At 29.0% G+C, this 25,148-nt stretch overlaps 1 protein-coding gene across 9 annotated transcripts in view; it reads right to left on the minus strand.

Annotated features, from left to right (window-relative positions):
- The window catches only part of LOC130669810 (TNF receptor-associated factor family protein DDB_G0272098-like), a 29,532-nt gene extending 4,711 nt beyond the window's left edge, over positions 1-24,821 (minus strand). The window contains exons 1-12 of one of the 9 annotated variants that reach the window (XM_057472901.1): positions 24,391-24,821; positions 17,822-18,010; positions 17,450-17,553; positions 13,397-13,558; positions 12,742-12,822; positions 3,873-4,057; positions 3,719-3,794; positions 3,541-3,650; positions 2,914-3,049; positions 1,237-2,035; positions 979-1,094; positions 737-869 (exon numbers count right to left, since the gene is read on the minus strand). In XM_057472901.1, coding sequence (XP_057328884.1) covers positions 737-869; positions 979-1,094; positions 1,237-2,035; positions 2,914-3,049; positions 3,541-3,650; positions 3,719-3,794; positions 3,873-4,057; positions 12,742-12,822; positions 13,397-13,558; positions 17,450-17,553; positions 17,822-18,010; positions 24,391-24,494 — 2,195 coding nt within the window. In that variant the 5' untranslated portion in view covers positions 24,495-24,821. Of the gene's footprint in view, positions 1-736; positions 870-978; positions 1,095-1,236; positions 2,036-2,913; positions 3,050-3,540; positions 3,651-3,718; positions 3,795-3,872; positions 4,058-7,694; positions 8,044-8,811; positions 9,449-12,741; positions 12,823-13,396; positions 13,559-13,781; positions 14,235-17,449; positions 17,554-17,821; positions 18,011-21,530; positions 21,679-24,390 lie in introns of those variants that run through there. The other 8 variants (XM_057472910.1, XM_057472919.1, XM_057472928.1 and 5 more) reach the window with 8 other exon arrangements.
- Positions 24,822-25,148: the final 327 nt, after the last annotated feature.

Consider the following 25,148-nt stretch of genomic DNA (forward strand, 5'->3'; position numbering starts at 1 on the left):
CAATTTGCAAAAACCGAATTTCTATCAGATTTTGACGTTTTGAGGTTCTAGGAAGCTACCCTGACTAATTTCACGATGATGTCCGAGTGTATGTATATGTGTATGTACGTACGTACGTGTGTATGTATGTAAATATTCATAACTCTTGAACGGATTAACCGATTTTGATCTTTGAGGTGTCATTCGACGCGGCTTATTAATATCTTGAAGCTGTAAAAATTTGAGCTTAATCGGTAGAGTGCGTTCGGAGATATTTCGAAAATAAAATTTTTTCAAAAATGTTTTATTTGGATAACTTTTAATTTGCTTGATGGATTGATTTCCAAATCTGATCAGCTCTTAAGCTTTATAAGCCGCGTCGAATGCCACCTCAACCATCAAAATCGGTTCATTCGTTCAAGAGAAACCGTTGACGAAAGAATTCAAAAACAATTTTTTTTTGGTTTTTTTGAAATTTCTCAAAAACGACTGGATAAATCAATTTCAAAATTCGATCAGCTTTAGAACTTAATAAAACACGCCGATTGCCGCCTCAACCATCAAAATCGGTTAATTCGTTCACAAGATATCGTGGGAAAAAGAAATGCTAAAAAATAGTTTTTTACAAAACAATGGCATACAAAAGTATTTGCGAGCTCGAAGAGCTCGAAAACAGCGGGAAGTTTTGGGGCTGGCCCGCAGGGTTAACCGATAGACCGATTTTTTAATGAAATAATTGATGGGGAGTAAAAATTACCCGGTGACTTCTGATGATCTGGTGGCGTACTGCCGTTCCAAAAGTCTCTTGTTGATATTCTCAGGACTGTAAGGATTATTTTCAATAGGTGCCGCATTTTCCCACTTTTTGTGCTCACGTTCTGCGATCGTGCCTGCAAATAACTTTGCTTTTATTTGTTATAAAAAAAATAAGCATATAACTAAAAGACCCAAAACTAGTTTAGCCGATTTTTATTAAAATGAAAAAAAAATTTTTTATACCTGGTCGCGGTGGAGCCGACAGCTCAAGGTCCTTATCTTTGATTTTTTTACTCCGTTCCAATGACTTTGTTCCTGATATCTTAGACTCGCTTTTAGCCGCAGCTTCGCGACATTTCCTGCACAATAAAACCATTATTTAAAATAATGCGGACAAAATATAAATTAGTCTGTTATAAAAATACGATAAATAGTTTTACTAAAAGGTTAATTGAATAATTAGTAAAAACAATTGAAGTTATATACAAAAACAAATCTTACCCATCTTCAGTTGCATCGAAATTTTCATTCGCTCCCTCAACTTCTGTATTTATTTGAATTTCCTTCGAATTGTCGTCACCATCACCATCATTTTCAGTAACTGATAGCTCATTATCATCAACATCCGTCCCAATATCAATAGATTCGAGTTTAGCATTCAGTTTTTCAAAATCACAATAACTTTTATTTATTTCCGTAACTTCGTTATCGCAGACCGAATTTCTAGTCGGCGTAGAAGTTGGAGTTTTTGGCACTCGTTCAATTCCATTTAAATTATTTGTCATTTCATTATTTTCTACTAAAATTCTCTCCTCCAAATCATCACTGGACTTTACGTCATTGCCGTTTGTAACTGAAAACCCGCCAACGTCTCTGTCAATTTCCTCGTCAGTTTCCGCTGTCTTGTGACAAATCGGCTGCGCTTCATTAGAGTCAACTTGCACCTGTGTTTCAATTCGTTCGTCATTCAAATTACGCGCGATAATTTCTTTGTCTTTGGTATCACAAGATTCTTGATGCCTGACTTGGCTGATAACCTGAATCAATTCCTCCTCGATTTCGTCGTCAGATTGGGCCGAAAATTCAGACAAGTCTGACGTGTCCTCGGCGTCTTTGTCGCCAATGAGAGCCCGGTAATCGGCGCTAGGGTTCGGCACCAGCATGGCCACTGGCTCCGATTTAATGGCGATTTTCTTCTTTTGGAACAGCCAATTTTCTTCCCATGACTCGACTGGTGTTATGTGATCTACGTGAGCTGCATCGACTTCATCTTCGCTGTTATCTGATGATTCTTGCGAAGCTGATTCAATTAAACGCATCAGTCATTAAAGTCGAATATTAATAATTAGTAATTAATAGGGCCAGGATTTTTGCTTCAATTTAAAATCAACCAATAATAAATAATGGTGTGAAATTTTTGATATTACGGTAAAAATATTGGTCGTATAAAAAAATTTTTCAAATAAAAGTTGTTCAAAATTTAATTCTTTAAAAAAAATGTCTCTTATAATTTTTTCTTAGGACTAAAAAGAAAGCCGTCATTTCAAAATTAAAATTTTCATAATTATCAAAAATTTGAATCGTTCATTATGAATCTTAATTTTGAAATTACGGTGAAAATATTGGTCGTATAAAAAAATTTTTCAGATAAAAGTTGTTCAAAATTTAATTCTTTAAAAAAAAAGTCTCTTATAATTTTTTCTTAGGACTAAAAAGAAAGCCGTAATTTCAAAACTAAAATTTTCATAATTATCAAAAATTTGAATCGTTCATTATGAATCTTAATTTTAGAATTACAGTAAAAATATTGGTCGTATAAAAAAATTTTTCAAATAAAAGTTGTTCAGAATTTAATTCTTTAAAAAAAATGTCTCTTTTAATTTTTTCTTAGGACTAAAAAGAAAGCCGTAATTTCAAAATTAAAATTTTCATAATTATCAAAAATTTGAACTATTCATTATGAATCTTAATTTTCGAATTACAGTGAAAATATTGGCCGTATAAAAAAATCTAAAGAGACATTTTTTTTCGAAAATTAAATTTCCTACAACTTTTGTTTAAAAACTTTTCTGATACGACCAATATTTTCGCTGTAATATCAAACATTTGAACGATTAATTCCAAAATCAAAGCAAAAATTTTGTCCCTAGTAATTAATTAAAAAATAATATAACTTACGGTCAACGATATCCATTCCGAATTCCGGAAATGGGACACGTTTCGAATTATTAAAATTAAGAATACTATTTTTCATACATTCTGGTTCTTCATCAGATGTATACGTCGTTGTTATTTCTTCAATTTGTTCTTCGATCTACAAATAAATAAATAAATCAATTAATTTATTAATTTCAAATTCAAAAAAAAATATTTAATAAATAATAACTTTTATTTTGCAATAAGTAAAATTCCAGAACAAGGTCATTTTTATAAATACTCGATAAAAATTAATGGATAAAAAGCAAAATCCATAAATTGGAATAAATAAATAATTATTTTATAAAAATAAATATATCAGTTCAACTGAACTTTCTTTTCCGATTGACGATTCCCGATTGCCGCTAAAAATTATAAGTATTTTAATTTACACTAATTAAACTGTTGACGATGCACTTTCACAAATAATTGATTAGTAATTAATTTTTTTTAAAAAGTCACAACTTTTTTTTCTGTTTTGTCAACAAAAGTTAATATTTTATTCTGATTACCATAAAAAATATCGAGTCCTTGGGCGATGATTGCAAATAAATTTTTAATTAATTACAACAAATAAATTAAAATAATTAATTAAATTAAATTAATTACCGTAAGTGATAGTGGGTCCGAACAAATCCTTCGTCGGATTTTATTTTCACTGGAATCCGGTGACGTCAGTTCGTCTTCTAATTCTTTGTCTAAACTCATTTTACTTCTGTCTATAATTAATAATTACAATTAATAATTAATTACCACATAAATAAATAATTAAACAAAAATTACATACTATTTATAAATTTTCTCGACGAACTATCGTGTACATGACTATTACCGTCTGCATCTTTTTGGTACTTTTCGATTACCTAAAAGAGTTCAAAAATTCTTAATTACTTTGGATCCACGAGTTTTGTTTTTTTCTTAATTAAAAAAAATAAAATTACTTTATTTAGTATGGCAGCAGCGAGTAGATCCTCGTAGGTTTGCTCGGTGATACTAGTATTTTGCTGTGTTCTCGTAGATACTGTATCTCCAAGTCCCGGTAGTTTGCGGGCCTCATCAACCGCACGTTCAACAAGCTCACGCAGAGCTGTGTGCGCCATACTAGGTCTATCTGTGGCTGGTTTGTCTGTAATATTTACAAACTATATTTATTTTTCATTACATGTACAATTTATTTAGTGAGAGTTACCCTCAGCTGATTATTATCATTACACTCTTTGGTTAGAGAGATCGATTTGTAAATCAAGTTCACGCATCTATCTATATATCTTAATATATATGTTTATATAAATAAAATAGTACTGTAAAAAATTGGGAGTGATTAAGGATTTTCATTAAATCCGAATTCACTCGGTTCCGGAGTTGAAAAAAAAATACTCTGCATACGGAGTAAATCGGGAGTTTGATTTTTTAGATGAGTGATTTCGGAGTGATCTGGATTTTATTTGAATTTGCATTCACTCCAATTTGGAGTGAATTTCACTCCGAGGGGATTAAATAAATAAACAGACACCTGCTCCGTATTTACTCCGCTAATTATTTACAGTGTAAACCCTGATTAAACAACTGAATTCGAGCGAATTAAAAATTTCAATTCTGTTATATTCTGTCGAATTCTGCAAAACAGAATTCAACTGAATTGAAAATTTGAATTTGAATTAAACAGAATAAAACCGATTTAAAAATTTCAAATTCGTTTTAATTCAGTTTAATTCGAATTCAGAACCAGAAATTTGAGTTTATTTTCGAATTAATCAGAATTAAGCCGAAGAGAATTATTTAAATTCGTTTTAATTCGGACAAATTCTGGTTTTCCTGCCGAATTAGACAGAATTCATTTTTAAGTTACGTACCGAATTAACAGAATTTATCTGAATTAAATAGAATTAAAAATTTTAATTCTGTTATATTCTGTCGAATTTTGCAAAACAGAATTCAACTGAATTGAAAATTTGAATTTGAATTAAACAGAATAAAACCGATTTAAAAATTTCAAATTCGTTTTAATTCAGTTTAATTCGGATTCAGAACCAGAAATAGGAGAATTATTTTCGAATTAATCAGAATTAAACCGAATAGAATTATTTAAATTCGTTTTAATTTGGACAAATTCTGGTTTTCCTGCCGAATTAGACAGAATTAATTTTTAAGTTAGGCACCGAATTAACAGAATTTATCTGAATTAAATAGAATTAAAAATTTAATTCTGTTTAATTCGATCGAATTCTGCAAAACAGAATTCGACTGAATTGAAAATTTGAATTTGAATTAAACAGAATAACCGATTTAAAAATTTCAAATTCGTTTTAATTTAGTTTAATTCGGATTCAGAACCAGAAATTGGAGAATTATTTTCGAATTAATCAGAATTAAATCGAATAGAATTATTTAAATTCGTTTTAATTTGGACAAATTCTGGTTTTCCTGCCGAATTAGACAGAATTCATTTTTAAGTTAGGTACCAAATTAACAGAATTTATCTGAATTAAAAATTTAATTATGTTTAATTCGATTGAATTTAGTGGTTTAATCAGGGAAGACTTTACTATAAATTGTAAATTATAATTTAAAGCGAAAGTGCTTCAGTATTGGAATTTAAATGTGAATTAATTTGAATCCTTAAGTATGGAGAACTAGTTTCGATTCTCTTGTTTGTTAAAAACTAAAAAGTGAAAATTTTTATTGAAAAAGTAAATACTATGCAAATTATTTACTTATATTATTTACTCTGCTTATGAATTTATAATTTGTATTGTATATTATTTCTATTTATTATGATTTAAAATGTCTGGTTTTTATGGCAATAAATAGCTGCACTTTCTTTATTATATTAGGAATTGAGTCGAGCGAACCAAGACCGTTATAGGTCGCGAGTCTTTAAATGCTGGATAAATCGCGATCGTTTACATCAATTGACAGAGCTAATGTAATTTCTCCTTGGCGACCTTGTCCACGTTTTTGTTATTTTATTCCTAGTTTGTTATGGAGAAATTTTTGTGAAATGTAACCTGTATTTAACTTTTACTATTTTTTTTTTTTTTCATTGTCAACATTCACGAAATAAAAATTATTTTTCAATTTAGTAAATTGTTTCGGCGGTCACATGAACAATCTTTATATTTTTTAAAAAATTACTTTACGATTTTACGTGCTCAGAAAACTTGAATTTTTTTTTTTACTTTCTAAAAATTACATCAAAAAGTTCGCTAACAAGATCACCGATTTCTAGAAAAATTTCTGGTTCAGAAAACTTTAAATTCCTCTTTACTAATTTTTCAAAAATTTTAAATAAGCGAAATTGAGTTCGTTAATGAGGCCGTGAGTTTTAGAAAATTTCCAATAGAAATTTAAACTTCCGCGCCAAAAGATTATCTAACAACAAAAAAAATAAACAGTAATTTCTTGTAACTTAGACGCACTTTCTAGTGATAAATATAAAATATATACAATCGAAGAACCCCCATGAAAAAAATTTATAAAAAAAAATATTAAAAATACATAAAAAATATATAAATATATATCAAATATGTATAAGAAATATATTTTAAATAGCTAACTTTTGGCCGATTTTCGTATATATTTTAAATATATTAAAAATATATAAAAAATACATGTATAAAAATATACAAAAAATATAGGTATGGTAATATAAAAAAAATATATTTCTTGTATATTTTTATACATGTATTTTTTATATATTTTAAGATATATTTTTAATATATTTAAAATATATACGAAAATCGGCCAAAAGTTAGCTATTAAAAATATATTTCTTATACATATTTTATATATATTTATATATATTTTATGTATTTTTAATATATTTTTTTTATATTAAAAATATATTTTTTTAATATTTTAACATATATTTTTTTTATAAATTTTTTTCATGGGGGGATCTAAACTTTTCCAACCGGTAAAAATTATAAAAGCACAAGGTGTGGTCCTGTGTCATGTTTTTTAGCTTGACAAGTGATTAACACAATAAATAAATTAAATTTCCCTGTGACTCTCTCATCCGCGGATTATAGTCGCGGCAAAAGTTCCGTAATCAACCGGCGGATCGAGTTGACGGACAAGTTGTGTGAAAAGGTGTACACAGTACTCAATACCAGTGTGTTGTCTATGTAAACAAAGTTAGCTGTCGTGTCATGTAAAGACGTTAATGTATGAGCAAGTGGTTTTTCTGCAAGTCCTACTATAGTGATCAGAGTATCAGAGCTTTCTACCGGCGATCTCTCATTAACAGAAGGTCGTTTCCTCATCTCGCCAATGTCACTTTCTTATTTGATTGGATCTAGCCTCTAGTCATAGCCTCGATTACCTTCTTCATTATTTTTTTCACTACAAAAGAGCTCGAAAAAAAAACCCAGCCTTTATTATCAGCTAATCATATCAAGTTTATCATATTATCAAAACTCACACACTGTAATACTTTTAAAAAAGAGATTATCAACCGGAAGGTTGTATCAAACGTACACAACTCTGTGTATTTTCTTACTCATTATTCGAGTAAACATCCAAACTCAGTCTTTCTGCTTTCGCACGAATTCTATAACTCATTTATAAATTTTCTCATAATTAATTAACCGGAATAACGATAATTAGTCTCATTTGTCTCGTTAAATTTGTCATCGTTTTTTTTTTAATGCCGCGGTGTAATAGATTTAAATTAAATCACTGGATTATTAAATTCCAGGGTAATTATTATAAAAATATATAAGTTAGCTTATATATAAATTTATAAATTATATAAATATTACCATTTTTCTTATAGAAAAAAATGTAGACGAAGTAGAAAAAAATAAGGCCACCGATTAACTGTAGCATCTCCTTAAAGAATTGCAGCAACATGGAACCCACGTTTTTTATTTATTTTTTTGCTTTATTTTATTTTTTACTCTGCACTAACACACCGACTTATCCATTTCCACTTTCATCTTACCACTGAGTTATTATTTTTTTTTCAGTACTCGTATACTGGCATTAATTTTTAAATTCACTGTAACTTGGATCCATTTATTCGACGACTGTGATTTTAAAATTAAACGTTACATTATTTTTTTATCGCATTTTAAGTACTAATTGATTTTTTTTTTTTTTTTTAGACAGTTTACTATAATCTTTTAATACGAAAAATGTTATCATTAGATAAAAAAAATTTTTATAAAAATTAAATTCACTGAAAATAATAAAATTATTCTGTGGTTTTATTTAAACTCGACTCCATTTTTCACAACAATGTAATAAATTTTTTTTTTTATTAAAGATTAAAGTCACCGCAAAAAAATTAAAAATTCTATTCAAATAAATTATTTTCCCGGTAGTAAAATATTTTTGAAAATTAATAAAAAAAATATTTTCAAAATTTTGCAGCCTTTGTACAGCTGATTAAAATTTCAATTATAATTACGATAATTTAAATACGACTGATAATTAAAAAGTTTTCTATCGGAAAATATGTGATTTAAATAAACCGCGAAAATTCAAATGAATAAAATGAATTTAAAAATTTGAATTATCGTAAATTTTCGTCACGTGTTTTTCACACCACGAAACGACATAACGGAGTTTGGAAGATTCCACGCGAGGTTCCCGTTCAATTAACGCTATTGCGAGTTCAAGGTCCCAATTTTTTTAAATTTATTTTTATTATTAACCCACAATATGTTTAGTCTAACAATTACAATAATATAAATAATTACATCGATAGTTACTATTATTAACCGATGATGCGCTTCGACTTCTCGTGACCTTTAATCTTTAATACCAGCTTATATTATTTATAAATATATTATCATTAATTATTAATTTTATCTCAGTTTTTTTTCCTCAATAATTTTTAATCGGTTTTATTTTAAACAAAAAAAATTTATTTACCAGTAGGATTTTTTTTAAACTAAAAAATGTTTAGACTTAAATAGAAAAAAAAAAATAAAAATTATTGATGCCCTGGGGGTATTAAATTCAAGGCTGAGCACGCGCTCAGGAGATTATTTTCAGTGACATTGTTTTTTACTACTTAATAATTTTTTTTTACTGTCATTCTAAACGAATTACGCTGAGCATGTCGGTGACTTTATTGAACAACAAAAATAAGCCATTACTGATAACAAGTTAGAGATAAATTAACAACAATCTTTTACTCTGATTAAATTAATAATTAAATTCCCAGATCTGATTGAGTAAAATTACATAATTTAAGAGTAATTACTAATTTGATTTATTTGTGATTTTGAAATTCACTTATCACTCGATTTAAAAAATAACGAACGTCATAAAATAATTAGTGATTATCCCCGGGATCAACGCGGGCTTACGGATCTTAATCACCATAAATAACAAACCGAATGGAGCCGAGGTGAGACGAGATAAGGCGAGTGTTTGTTAATTAACAAAAGCGAGTTTAAATAAAATAACAATAAAAAATATATAAGCGAATCGCGAATGAACCAGAATCGCAGGTTGCACGTAATCGCAAGCGGTTCAGGTCTCGACTGAACGTCGTAAAGGCAAAGTTGATATACGAGCGACGTACCCCACATACTCTTGTACGACTTCTTCTTCTTCTCCTTGTTCTCCGGCTGCTTTTATTAGTGGGGATAATTTTGCGTGGACCTATATATTTTCTAAATTCTTCGATGCAGTTTTTAAACCGCGTAAGGGATACCCGCCTATACTCGACTCCTTCCTCGATTATAAAATATATTTTTAAATTTAATACCTCTCTACATCTGCGTGCTCAGACTTTTTAACTTCCACTCGATATTTATTTTTTTCTAACCATTTTTCATTAAATATATATGCAAATACTAAATAATATCCATATACACAGAAAAAAAGGATTTCTTGGCTCAAGAATTTTTTTCTCACCTCAAAAAATTTTTTTTTGCTCCAAGAAAATTTTTGTTTTCAATTTATAACGCAAAAAATTTCTTAAGTCAAGTAAAAATTTTCTTGGCGCAAGAAATATTTTTCATTATGAATTGAAGACAAAAATTTTTCTAGGACTAGAAAAAATTTCTTGGCTCAAGAATTTTTTTTTCGCCTCAAAAAATTTTTTATTGCTCCAAGAAAATTTTTGTTTTCAATTTATAACGCAAAAAATTTCTTAGGTCAAGTAAAAATTTTCTTGGGGCGAGTTAAAATTTTTTGAAGAGAAATCTTTTTTTTCTGTGTATATTTATATTAATTTCATTACAATACGAATCAATGGTTCAGCCATGAGAATATTTGACCTTTTGACGACGGAGCCAAAAAAATCAGCAACTTGAACTTAACTCTCAAGGCTTACATATATATTTACATATATATATGAGCAGTAATATTACTGCACTATGCGCCCATAATTTTATGAGTACTTAAAAATTTTTTAGTAACCGCGTTGTATATCACGTTTTATGCGTTTATGGAATTAAATATCCGAAGAATAATAGACCTAAAGAATGAGTGGAAAATACCTAGACAATTTATTTTTATTCAAACAGGGTCACGGTGTCATGAGGTAATAAATAAACTCATAAGGCTATTTTATTATTATCGTTATTTTAATTTAACTTGTTATAAATATATGTATATATACATATATTTCGAGTAAGTTAAATTATGTAACTCCGATATCTTGCGGTGTGTATCTACGGGCAAACAATTTGCTCGAGAAATGTTACTGGTGAATAATAATAACGCGATAACGGATGTTTAGATTGTAAGACAAATTTAAAACAATTCTGTGATTTTGCTATTATAAATTTTTTTTTATTTACTGACACTTGTTAATTACCGCTTACACTTCCTTTTATGTTTATTTAAATTAGTCATTTACTGGGTCACTAATGAAAACTTTTAAAATTCATTACAAGATTTTTTTTGTTTTTTTATTTTTAACAACAAAATTAATTTTCATGGGAAAAAAATTAGAAAGTATGAGTATTTATCATAGTAAATAAATTTTAATATTTTACTAAAATTATCGGTTTTAAATGAAAGTCAACAATTTTTAGTTTTGTATATTTATTAAAAGAATTAATAAATTACACGATTTTACTTTTACGAGGTCGGAGTTTAAAATAAAAAATTAATTAATTCCGATATCGAAGAAATATTCTGACGCAGGTTAATAAAAAAACGCGTGCGCGTCTCGATCTTTGATCACTTTTTTATAAATAATTTTTTTATCAAAATTTTATTCGTTATATAAAACAATGAATGTAATAAAATTTATCGTCAACGGTAACGCATTTTCCGCAGCTGGCAGACGATAAAACGATAATAGACCATTCATTTCTATTTGTTATATTTTTTTTTTTACATTATTGTTATCATAAAACAGTTAGCATTTGCTCTAGTTGAGTTCCAACGATTCCGCGCTACACATTCGTAATTCATAAAAAATTTTAACGGCGGAAAGAAAATAAAAAGAAAACTTTCACAATGAATTTTCTTTTAAAAAGTCTCCAGCTAAACATTCCAGAGATAACAGACGGCACCTGTGGCATCACCAAGTCTTACTTTTATATTTGAATGGGACCCTTGCCAATTCGCGAGTAATCGCGTGCATGAGCAATAAATTGAATTCAATTTAAAAATGGAAGTAGAAAACATTACAAGTTACAACTGTATGATCAACTGACAATACTGGGTTTTATTTTTTTATGCGTGAGAAGGTCGACTTGGGAGTCGCTAAAAATGATTGAAGACGGTACAATATGTCTTACATCAAGAGCCACAATGCTTATGATAATTCAGTGTCACTTACATAACTCAGTAATTTTATTTTACTTTAAAAAAAATTCAATGACATCAGTTATTTATTTTCTTAAGTTATCTGATAATTTATGAAAATTTTTAAACAGATAAAAAACTCGCGAATTAAAAAAAAAGGATATTGAGTCGAAATATTAAAACCCTTGAGCCTTGTAGAGCCTGAACCTTTTGATGTATTTGCCGCCCGATTTTGAAACCTTTTTCAACCCAACTCGCCCGAAATTCGGGTAAGGAGGAGTAAACTAGGGCTTAGTTCGAAGTTTAAAACTCTGTTTCATCCTAGTACGCCTTAAATAAGTTCGAAAAATAATGAACCAGGGTTCAATTTGAAATTTAAGACTGTTTCAGTTTAAATTTAAAACCTTTCTCAACCTAACTCTCCCGAAATTCGGGTAAGGAGGAGTAAACTAGGGCTTAGTTCGAAGTTTAAAACTCTGTTTCATCCTAGTACGCCTTAAATAAATTCGAAAAATAATGAACCAGGGTTTAATTTGAAATTTAAGACTGTTTCAGTTTAAATTTAAAACCTATTTCAACCTAACTCTCCCGAAATTCGGGTAAGAAGGAGTGAACTAGGGCTTAGTTCGAAGTTTAAAACTCTGTTTCATCCTAGTACGCCTTAAATAAGTTCAAAAAATAATGAACCAGGGTTTAATTTGAAATTTAAGATTGTTTCAGTTTAAATTTAAAACCTTTTTAAACCTAACTCTCCCGAAATTCGGGTAAGGAGGAGTGAACTAGGGCTTAGTTCGAAGTTTAAAACTCTGTTTCATCCTAGTACGCCTTAAATAAGTTCAAAAAATAATGAACCAGGGTTTAATTTGAAATTTAAGACTCGTTTCAGTTTAAATTTAAAACCTTTCTCAACCTAACTCGTCTGAAAACGAACATATGCATTCGCTACTAATTTCAATGGAGTTCTCTATCTTCTAAAACCCATTTTACCCTGAGGTTCAGACTAAAAACTATTCGGTTGAAACAGAGTTCAAGTTAAAAAAAATTTCGACTCGGGATAAGTTTGAAAAATAATTTTAAAAAATTACTTACGTGAATATGATTGAAAATAATTCTCCAAATGTTTGATAATCCGTGACAGTAATGCACCATACTCGTCGATTAACTTATTATCTGTTCAAATTAACAATCAAGTAACATGATAATTATAAACTGCAAATATTTAAAAGTCAAATTCAAATATTATCATATCCTGGGTTCTTTATCGCAAATAACGGCTCCTAATTTTTCTACAAATATTCCATTTGAAAGTTGATAATAATTTTGATAAAGGAACTGACGGTTAGATGGCTTAGTAATTTTTGAAAGCTACTGGTACTGATAGTAAGGATTAACGCGGAATTTAAAAATAAAAAAACGAATTCTACATTAAGTTGATATGAGCATCGAGCGGAATAAACTGAGCTGATAAGAATAAAATGAAATGGACGGCAGACAGGTGGCAGTAGCTTCTGGTGCAGTCTAGTGTATCGTAACAGGAGATTGTGTCACGTGTTGATATATAAGAGCGCACTTTCCTACTCAAACTCATCGTAAAGAATGCGTTAAACCGCAGTCGCGTGCTACAAGAAATCGGTTCATCAACTGCGCGATTTTATTCAAAATTTTATTTGAAAAACGGAAAAATTCAAATGACGGTTCTTTTTTCCATATATATATAAATGTATGTAATTAAAAAATCACTTACATGCTTCGTGGGTGTAGAGTCGATCAATCGGAGTATTGTCAACATTTCCTACGAGACTTTCGACTATTTTTTCAATTATTTCGCGGACATTTTCCATCGAGTTCGTGGTTTCGTAACCGCCAGCTGCCAACTCGGGACCCGAATTAAAAACATGCTCGTCTTCTGTAAAATAATTTATAAATAACAAACATTATTTATTTTCACAACGTTGACGATAAAATTTTTTTTTTACGATCAATTATTTTTAACTGCATAAATAAATTACTTGTGTCGTATTCAAATAATCTTATCTTTTTATTTTAAAACAACAAAATTATCGGCCTGTCATAAAAATACATTTTTTTTGCTGCCTAACTAAAAAAAAATATATATATATTTTACTCACTCATTCAATATCAAATATATCCTATTACTTTATCAACATATTAATTTTTTGAAGGTGAATTTTCGAACTTGGCCAATAGAATATAACTTCAAACTGTATGATAAAAAAATTTCCCTTCACTTAAAGACCGTGAGTTGTAAAAAATATGTGAGGAGATTGAGTATAAAGATGGTCGAAATATGTTTATATGTTTGTGGCTATGACTGTATGTATGTATTATTTGTTGTTGTTGTTGTTGTTGTTGTTGTTGTTGTTGTTGTACTCTGGTGTGTAGATATCAGATACACTGGTATATAAAATAACGATTATGAGATAACTTGGATGAGAATAACGGATCCGAGTTACTCAGAGATGCCTCTGAGACAACGATCCTACTCGGAAGCGTACTGGAGCAGAACTGACTCTTCACTATCACCCATTCAACAACAAGAGCATCAACAACGCTGGAATAATATAAGACAATAAACACGACTAAAAGTTGTCCAGACAACTTTTAATATCTACAATTGTTCTAATTTTGGATTTTTTTTTTATTTCATTCAAAATTTTATGATACTAAAGTTATCATGATATGAGAGTAAAGTTGGCGGACATCAGACAATTTTTTAAATTTAAAAATAAAAAAACAAAATTTTTTAAACAAAAAAATTAAAAAATGAGCTTGTAGAAAATTATAAAATCAGTACGTGCATTTTTTTTATCATATCAATTTGATTGTTAAATTTTTTTTATATGTAATTCGAAAATTGTCTTATGTCTGCTACATTTACACTCATTACCATGATACTGAAGTTAGCAGACGTCTAATAATTTTTGGATTTTTTTTAGACGATAAAAAATTAAAAAAAAAATATTTTAAAAAATTGCGCATAGTTTTTTAAATTTTCTGCATGTGCATATTTTTATTTTTATTTTTTTTTTAAATTAAGTCATTGAAACAAAAATTCAAAAATTTTTAAATGTCTGCTAACTTCAGGATCATAAGTTACCCATGATCCTGAGGTTGCAGACAATAAACAATTTTCGAATTTATTTTTTCAACCATTTAATTTACAAAAAAAAAAACTAAAAATATGCACATGTAGAAAATTCAAAAAACTACAAGTGCAATTTTTAAAAATATTTTTTCTTTAAATTTACTGTTTTAAAAAAAAATCCAAAAATTATTAGACGTTCGCTAACTTCAGTATCTCAGTTACCCGACGTCTGAAATTCTTTAGATTTTTTTAAAATCGACAAATCATAAAAAAAAAATATTTGAAAAAAATGCACTTGTAGTTTTTTAAATTTTCTACATGTGCATTTTTTTAGTTTTTTTTTTTTTGTAATCGTCTTGTTGAAATTAAAAATCAAAAATTGCTGATTGTTATCTTCAGGTTCATAAAATTTTTATCTATTAAAATTATTAATAAATAGACTAAATAATTAAAAAAATAAAATTTAAAAAAAATGCACATTTGAAAAATTAAAAAATTTATAAGTGCATTTTTTTTTAATTTTATTTTTTTAATTATTTATAATTTAAAATTTGTCCGATACCTGCTATATTCAATGAGTGTGAATGTAGCAGACGTCAGAAAAATTTAAAATTATTAATAAACAGAGTAAATAATTGATAAAATAAAATTTTTAAAAAATCCGCATTTAAAAAATTTTGAAATTAATAATTGCAATTTTTAAATATTTTTTTTTAAAAATTATTTACTCCATTTATTTATAATTTTAAATTTGTCTGATGTCTGCTACATTCTCACTCATAAAATTTTGACTTTCTAACTTTTATTTAAAAATTACAATTACTAATTTAAAAAAATTTAAATAAAAATATAAAGCGTAGGTCATCCATTAAGATCATATAATATATAATACAAAATATTATAACTTATTACAAGTATAATTAAAATGAATAATTAAATATTATCTCACAATTATCATGAACGCGAATATTTTCTCATGGTATCCATTCTTACAGTAATTCGCGTTTGGTTGTTAATGTGTACTCGTATGAACATGAACACAAACACGAACGTAAACATGAATGTGAGGTGAATTAATACCGTTATAGTTCCTGTACAGTATGTAGTTGTGTACTTGGGTATAAAATAATTCTCCGATTTTAAGACGGATGAAGTAGCATAAAAAAGCGGAAAAAGATAACGATGACACACGCTGGCTCAACTAACCGTCTAAACATGAATACAATATACTTATATAATATATATGTATATTCAACTATAAAACCGCGAGCAATATCATGTGCCAGTGTAGTATCCGACTGAAATTATTTTTTTATAAGCAATATCGCGTGCGTTTCTTCTCCATTAGCGTAACGTTAATAATTTCGTATCAAGAAACTCAACTCTGGTCCACTGAACAGCAGAAAGTTTTTTTATGCCGCTAAAAATTTAGAGTGACATTTTTTAGTGACTGAGAATTTCTCGTCTTATGGTCCCTGGAAATTAACATGCATTGAATAAAATAATAATTAAAATACGACGATACTGTGCAGTAAAAATGTCAATATGAGTAATGACTATAGAAAATATATATATATATTGTATATTTATAAAGAATGCTTGCCAATTATAGTAGAGTAATTGTTTTTAATAATAGTAATTCAATACTTGAGTTTATTGTATGTGAAAGTCGATTTATGATCTTCAATACAATACAACATTAATATGAATAATTACAATGCGCATTAACGGTTTCGAAGTTTATTTAAACTTTTAATTTATTGTGTATAAGTTTGAATACTTTATTAGTAGAAAAGAGGAAAGGGGAGGGCAAAAAATATTTTTACCGTAGGCCGAGTCCTCATTTGTATTTTTTTTCAAATTTCCCGGGAGACGTTTTTGAAAATTTGATCTTGACTTTTGGAAACTATAGAGGAAGGGGAGGCAAAACGGGATACTTAACGAAAAATTTGGTTTTTAGGGGCATAAATATCGTAAATTGGCTTCATTTTGATTCTATTTGAAATAAATATACTGAATTTTAGACTGCCATCAGAAAAAAAATTTTTATTTTCTGCGGGCAAAATGGGATACCCCAAAAAAAAGTAAATTTTTTTTTTTTTCAAGTGAATAAAATTGATGTAATAATGTTTTTCTAAATTGATGTAAGTAATAAAATTTACTCTCAACATATTTTTAAAGAAGTTTTTCCTTGTTATTTCTTTTCAAAATTTGAAATTGGCGCCAATATTATACTTTTCGCAAAAAATATAAAAATGTTTTTTTTTTAGCTTTTAATAGTGTAAAATGATACTAGATGTCATTTTTCACCATTTTCGAAAGTTTTTCGAGAAAAAAAAATTTTGACGAAATTTTGAGGGTATCTTATTTTGCCGGCCTATCCCGTTTTGCTCTTCCCCCCCCCCCCTTTCCCCTACATTATTTCGAAAAAATGTATTCTGGCAAAAATCAAAAACTAAAAAAAATCACTCATTCAGATCGGCCCCTTTTCAATAAAATTTTTTTTGATCGCCAGTTTGAAAGTATTAAAAAAATAAAATGACGTAAATTATTTTCAATGTCACACCTAAATTCGCAAATGCGAAATGCCTGCTAATGACTTTAATCCTCAATTAACTATAAATAATTCATGAGCAAATCAAAATAAAAAATTGTTCGTAAAATATTTAAAAAATAAAAAAACATACGCACCTATACTACAAAGTGACTCCGTGGTAGTAAATAATTTTTTAAACGCATTTGATTCCACGCCTCCGAATGTCTCAAACCACTTCTCGTTTCTTTTACACCACGATCTGAAAGTTAATAACCCAGTGTAAGTTAATTACAAGTTTATACAAATAAATATTTCAATTTATCTTATATATTCAGCAATTAATCTATCCTACACATAATTACTCAATTAAATGTACGTAATATTATTTTTTCCATTACGTAAATAAGTTGAGTCACCGCGTAGGATTGACAATACATTTTTCCGTACAAATAATTTAAATAAGTGACAAAAAAAAATGTAATGGCTTAAAAAGTATCAAGTTATGTAAATTATTTTATAAATAACACCTTCGGTGATTGCAAAACAGACAGTGCCAATTATTGTCCTCAAAGTCCCAGTGACTGCAACTTTTTTTGCAGATTCGTGATTTGCAGTCGCTGCAATCAACGCCTTTGCCAATAATAAACGGTTTTAAACAGCAAGAGCATCTGCTGTCGTCAGCTTGTTCTTTATTTACACTTTCCTTTGACTTTTTTCTGGAATAATTATTCAAGTAGATAAATAAATTAATTTAATTTAAAATTAAATAAACTATCAGGTCTTTAATTTAATCATTAATTTACAATACGACAATTAATTTTAAAAATTTATTTATAAAATAGTTTACAAATATTTTATATACAATCTTAACAATTATCAGTTACAAAAATACTTAATTACATTTTTTGATAATCAAAAAATATTTAAAAATTAAACCGCTAATCGTCATGGTCAAAAAATAAAGATGGCGAATGCCCGCCAAAATGATTCTCTTCATTATTTTCAATTTCAAATAACACAACTTTTACTACAACAACTTCGATGGTTATTAATAAAAACAGTATCATTATTGTCGCCATATTGAATCGGTCTATTGGCTTGTCGCCCTCTAATAAGAGGGTTGACATAAAATTTGTAAGACACCCCAACATTTTTTTTTTTTTTTAATACAAGATAAAAACAGAACTAAAAAGTCAATCACAGGCAAAAATAATCTAGTAAATTCTACTCATTAATTGTGAGTAAAATTGGGCCTAGATGAATTATTACTCTTCCGTTTCTAGATAGTGTTCAATTATGGGCCAGAAAACCCTAATTTCGAGTAATTTTTAAATAAAAACGAGTAAAAAAGAAATCAAACGCATCAGTTTTTATTATTTCCGGTTTTGGCCCGGATTTGCTCAAAATTTGAGAGCAAATTTTATCAAAAAATTATCTCTGTGTAGAAATTCAAAATTTTATACAACAAATAATAGCTTTTAAACAATAACTCGATTCAAAAATTTGAATTCACGTTCATATTATAATTGTTGTTACTAATAATTATATATTAGTTAAGCCGTTAAACTTTTCTTCCTCATACAATAAATGAAATAAAACAAAGATAAAATATCGTATCGATATTTCGAGATATCGTAAAAAGTGCCTTGAAATCGCAACTTCACCGACCGGAGAAACAACTTTCACGTGTGCTAACGATTACTTAATCCCCGCGATCGGAATACCGTATGTGCATATGACTTCTCGATCTGACATATTATACAATTAGTATTATATCACTGCATTAAATTCAAAAAATTATCTAACTGCGCATAGCGTAACAAAGACCAAATCCTTCCACCAGCATTAAATTAAATAGTTATCACAATTTTTTCCAGCCATCACATTACATGCCTTATAAATAAAAACAATTTAAAATTCCATTCTTATCACATTTAATTTTTTATCACAACTCAATTATATTTTTAATCAACTTTTCAAACGCCCGCCAATTTAATAAGCGGTACAACATTCGCTGACGTTTACTTTGTTCAGATAAATCATTTCACTTTTTTTTTTTAATTAAACATTAAAATCTTTTTCGATTACAGCTTTTGGAATTTTTTCAAAAATCCATATTCATATGGATGCTTATATTTTCTCTTATTATTAATGTTTTTGTCGGTAAATCCATTATAACTTTCCAATGATGACAACCAATTGGATGTCTTGTTACTGCGATAACTGTAACGATATTTACTATTATTATTATTTGGGTTTATAGTTTAATCAGACAACAAATAAAATGAAAATATACTTTGATTCAAAAAAGAAAAAAACAATTTGAATACACACGAGGTTTATTCAGCCGTGCGTGTTTCCTGGTGATTTAAACAAGACGTCCACCTTCCGGCGCACTTTTCTATTCCTGGATTAGTTTCAAATTGTTTGGTGATGCAAAAAATCAAACATGTTTTGAATGAATTTAAATTCCGATCACTTGTAAACAAGAACAACACTGACAGTTGGTTAAAAGTAAACAAAAAAAGCGGCTTTGATCCTGGGCATAATTACTTATTTATTGTTTTATGTTTGTATGTTTAATAAAATAATTAGTGATGAATATTAAGCGATACGTTAATTTATGAGGAAGAAACAATCGTTGTTTAATGTTGAGTCGTCGGTTTGAAAGTGACAGTGCATGCGGTCGAGAGGGAAACTCTGGGAGACGGTTTCGTTATAATACAGACGGTAGAGGAGAGTGGTAGGAGTCGATGCTTTTTAACTATATAGCGCAGAATAATATATAAAAAACCTATATATTCTGGGGTCTTATGTCATGCCCCGGGAGTTTTAACTGGCCTTTTTATACTTTTTGTTTGAGAGCCGCTGGCCGATACACAATAATCATAAAAATAACAATCAACACACAACTTTCACTGAACTTTTTTTTATTTTCGTTAACCGCGAATTTATTTTGGGAAAATTATTTATACATTGCACTGAAATTTTTTCTCCGCGATAACTACGAGCACTTGACAAATATTTTTGACAATTTAGTCACGTACGTTTTTTATTTTTTTAATTAATTACTGAGTGATTTTGGATCTAAAATACACTGGTCACAAAAACTAAGGGACAAAAAAAATTCTAATTTTTGAGTGATTTTCAAAATTCTGTAACTCGGTGAAAAATGGTCGTAGAGTAAAAACAAAAAAAGCAAATTGTAGCCTCAAGTTTCTAGTTTTCAAATCTGGACTTCAAATTTTTTTATCATGCACGGTTCCGAAGTAATCCTAAAAAAACCGGCGCGAAAAAAAATTTCTAAATTTTTGCCCGTTTTCAAAGAAGTCTATGGGCTTCAAAAAATTTTTTTTTATAATCTGACCTCACTATTCTTTTAGGAAATTTCACGCCCTTTAATTTGCCGCCCTCAAAAAGTCTCTACGACGATTTGGTGCCGAGTTATCATTGATCAAAGCATGTAGTAAAAATTTACGCAACCGATTGCGAATTATAACTTATGAAATATATTTTTTAATGACCTTTTAATTTTTTTTCGTTTGATTGGCTAATGGCAGACTGAAATAAATTTCGGTCATTAAAATAAAGTTAGTGACCTATTTTATATTTACTATTATTGTTATTAGATATTTCGAAAATTTTGTTTGTAACGTTGAAAAAAAAGTTATAGAATATAAATTACCTTGATAGTTAAAGAAGTAAAGCAAAACAAGGTGATATATGTCTTTATGAAAGAGCATCACATATCCGACTGAACTTATAAAACTCTAACTGTACCTGTAACCCGCATATTTAAACGTGTAGCTCCTCAGAGCTTCTTCTCTGATAAGACTATTTACATTTGCTCATGAATATATAATAAGTCTAGCGTAAAGAAAAAAAGTTGCTATTGAAATTGACCTCTTTTCAGAACAAAACGTTCGAAAAATTCATTATTTAGCATAACAAAAAAATATATTTTTATATTCTCGTTAAATTCAGTAACAATTTTTTTAATCACTTAAGTTGATAAAAAAATATTATGTTAAAAAAAAAACTATTTCTTATCTTAACACCTTTTTTCAAGTCAAACAATTATCGTGTCCTCGTCTTTTATTAGCAAGTAAGTTGTAAATCGAGTTAATAAAAATAAAAAAAAAAATAAAATTGTTATCTAAAGTTGAAATTAGTTCAAAAATACATCAAGACCTTAATCACTCAGTACTTAATATAAAATCTTGAAACACGACTTACTCTTTTGTGCGGCCTCTGCATAAAATTGTTTGAAGAAAAAAAATCCTAATTAACCTTCGCACTTGACTGGATTTCATTAATGGGTTAAATAAATAAAAATAATTAAATATGTAACTTTAGTGACACGAGAGCTCGCGAACTGAGTCGTGGTTTTGTATTAAAAATAATTATTCAGCAGTTTTGTTTAACCGGCTGTAAATTATCAACAAATTAAGATAACTTTTGATGATGATTTGTTCGAAGAACCGTGAAAAGTTTATAACTGTGAGTCGGGTTGTGTTAAACTGGCTGGGACACTGGCCATTTCAACAATGAAAGACTCTGCGTGGTTGAGCCCTCAGTTAACTCATCAATGGCACCTACGTTTCCGGTTTACTCACTTTGTAATGTAATAATATAATAATAATGATGACAATATGTAACCTACGGTCTTCAGGCGACACTATTGTTATGGCAAAGTGACTCGTGACTTGTTAGGCTAGAGCTGGATCCCTGTACAAACATTATTGTGCAATCGTGCTTCTGCTATTAAAGGAATATCCACGATAAGTCTCGTAATGCATCCTAATTTGATGACAAGAGTTATTGAACTCGAATTGCATTGACATTACGCATGACCGGCTCTCTACGTTATGCTTCCTGTCTTCATCACGATACGAGCACATCTCATATTTTTTAAATTAGTTATGTTTCGCAACTCATTTAAATTCGTGCTTCAGGCGCTTTTTCAAAATTATATAACATGGATTAGAGTCATGAATTACTTATATTTTTAATTAGGCTCTATTGCGAACGTCAAGAGAGGGAAGTACTAGATTACCCAGCCTTGGCCCAAGTCCGGGTAATCATTCTAACGGACAGGACTGAGTACCCAATATTGAGCCAAGCATGGGCCAATATAGGTATGCCAAAGCTAGGTTCCCCAGTGCTGGGGCCTATATCGCCTGCCAAATGCCAAAAGGGCGTATAAAAGTTATACGCCCTTTTGGCTTTGAAGAACCAAAAGGGCGTATAATTTTTTTGTTTTTGGTGCCAACGTTTTGTAAACATGTTCTAAGCCTCAAAATAAAAAAAAAATTTTCAAAGCCAAAAGGGCGTATATCTTTAGATATAAAGATACAAAGATTTAAAGATATACGTCCTTTTGGCGATAGTACGTCAAAAATTTTTTTTCTGCAGATCTTTACGTTTCGAGCGATTCTAAAAAGAATGACAAAAAAAATTTTTTTATACGCCCTTTTGGCATAGAACCCTATCTAACTGCTGTAATACGCCCTTTTGGCATTTGGCACGCGATATTTTTGGGGTGTATTACCGTATGATGGACGATGTGGCTCAATAAGTTATAGATCAAATTGAACGGAATATAGTATAGTACCGGATAGCTCAACTGGTAGAGCACTCGGCGCGATACCGAATTGGTCTGGGTTCGATTCCCACTTCGGGCAATCTATGATTTTCTCAATTTATCTATAAATTGTCTTATTGAGAAGTTTGCATGTTTAGGTTTTCACTATATTTAAATGGGGCCAAGTAGGGCTCCATCGTTCAACTTTGGCAGTTCCTGCATGAACGAGTTTAATAAAAAATTTTGTTAGATGTCACAAAAAATTGTAATTTAGTTTTGAGTCAATAACATTTTTATGAAATAAATTTCTAATAAAGTTCTTTTTACTTAAAATATTAAATTTTTATTTAACCCTAATCCGGTGTCGCTGTTTTTAGCTTCCGTAAACGTTGAATGTGGGTCATTAGCGGCAGCTGCTTATTTAATTACATTATTCTGTAAAGAAAAATTTGAATAAATTCGTAGGTCTTCTAACTATGCGATAGAGTTGTTGTCAGGCCCGGAAATCCCTTTTTCAATAAACATTTTCATCAAAATTTGCAGCCATAGTAGAATATTTGGACACAAACGACTCATGTTCAACCGAGGGTTAAAAAAAAAATTTACTCACACCGTAAAAAATCGGGAGTGAATTCAGAGGGTAGATTTCTTTCAAATTCGCATTCACTCCGATTCGAAAATTTAATATTTAAATAAACTTCCCTTTGAAGTGAATTTTACTCCAAGGGGATTAAATAAACAAATCATTCACTCCGGATTTAATCCGCGTTCACTCCGCAATCTTTTAACAGTGTGTATAAATTTTAATAATCAACACAAAAATTACTATTATTATTAAAAATAAATATTTAATCTACAAAAAGTATAAAATACTTTTAGTAACCGAAAAAAAAAAAAAATGGTCAATGTGTGAAGTAAGAAAGAAAGATTCCATTGTAATGTCACCGCAATGATACTGATTATTTCCCACTAATTAACTTTCGTCAGCAGTAACATTACCCTAATTTACTCAGGAAGCTAAGCGATTTTTTGTTGCCACGTTTATTTAAATACGTCCACAAACAATGCTCAAGACATGCTATCACACTAGACATAATCTGTGTGAACGGATCAGAATCGTTTCTTATTATTTTACAATCTGTATAATCAAAGCCACAGACTTTTGTAGAGAGAGAGTGCTCTTCTTTGTCACATTTATTTTTTACGACACTTAGTAACCGTTTACTTTTACACCAATCACTTACTTTTTCTCAATAATAATTACCGCCTATTTAATATGTACATGTACATAAATCCGTAATTATTTCCCACCAAAATCGCTATCTATTAATTTTATCAACCCGACATTCCACTGAAAACTCCTTTCATTTATCACAATATTTACTCAGTGATAAAACTAGATCAATTTTATTAAATAACCATCGTAATTAAATTCTCTTATCAGTTAATCAAAATAATCAGGTATCAAATAATTTATATATAAATCAAAATAAAATTTTCAAAATTACTTACTTTCGAAAATTATTTATTAAATACAAACACAGTCCCGATGCTACGATTAATACTCCAGCACTTGACGGCACGATCATTTTCAAATTTAAATCGCACGGTTTCATTTGAATGAATTTTAATTTAAAATTAATACGACTAATTAGTAATCAATTTTTTTTCCACTGCACATTTATTGCTAATTATAAATATGAACAACCATTTTATATTCCTTGAGATGTTTACATATATTTATATATAAATAAAAAATGTATAAAAACTGTCCAGTTTGAAGCTTGGACTTTCCACGACTGAGAGAATATTTTTAGTTGGATGTAGATGGGCTGCACGATATGACATTAAGATATCAACTTTATTATCAATTTAGATAATATTTTCAAAAAATAATGATTTACATTGAAATACTACTTATATATTTTTTATAATCTATTGAACAAATAAATTCAACAGTATTGTGATTGTTTCGAAACTCATCAAATCACCAAATTAATTTTCTTTAATACATAAAAAAAAAAAAGATTTTATTATTCAAACGGTTGTAAAGTAATCAGTTGGCGCGTTAATTTGAAATATTAGATATAAGACATAAAAGTTATTTGACTACGTGCTTACAGACTTTTTTTTCGACGTCAATAAATAACGTGGACGATAAATTTGAATGACGCGGCTTAAATTATAGGACGAGTTCCGAGGACGGATGACAAGGTCGTTAGATTTTTAGTAACACTGGAGTTCGAAGCGACCGTTACTTTAGCGATAAT

This window comes from Microplitis mediator, chromosome 1 (genome assembly GCF_029852145.1).
Source record: "Microplitis mediator isolate UGA2020A chromosome 1, iyMicMedi2.1, whole genome shotgun sequence".
Lineage (NCBI taxonomy): Eukaryota > Metazoa > Arthropoda > Insecta > Hymenoptera > Braconidae > Microplitis > Microplitis mediator.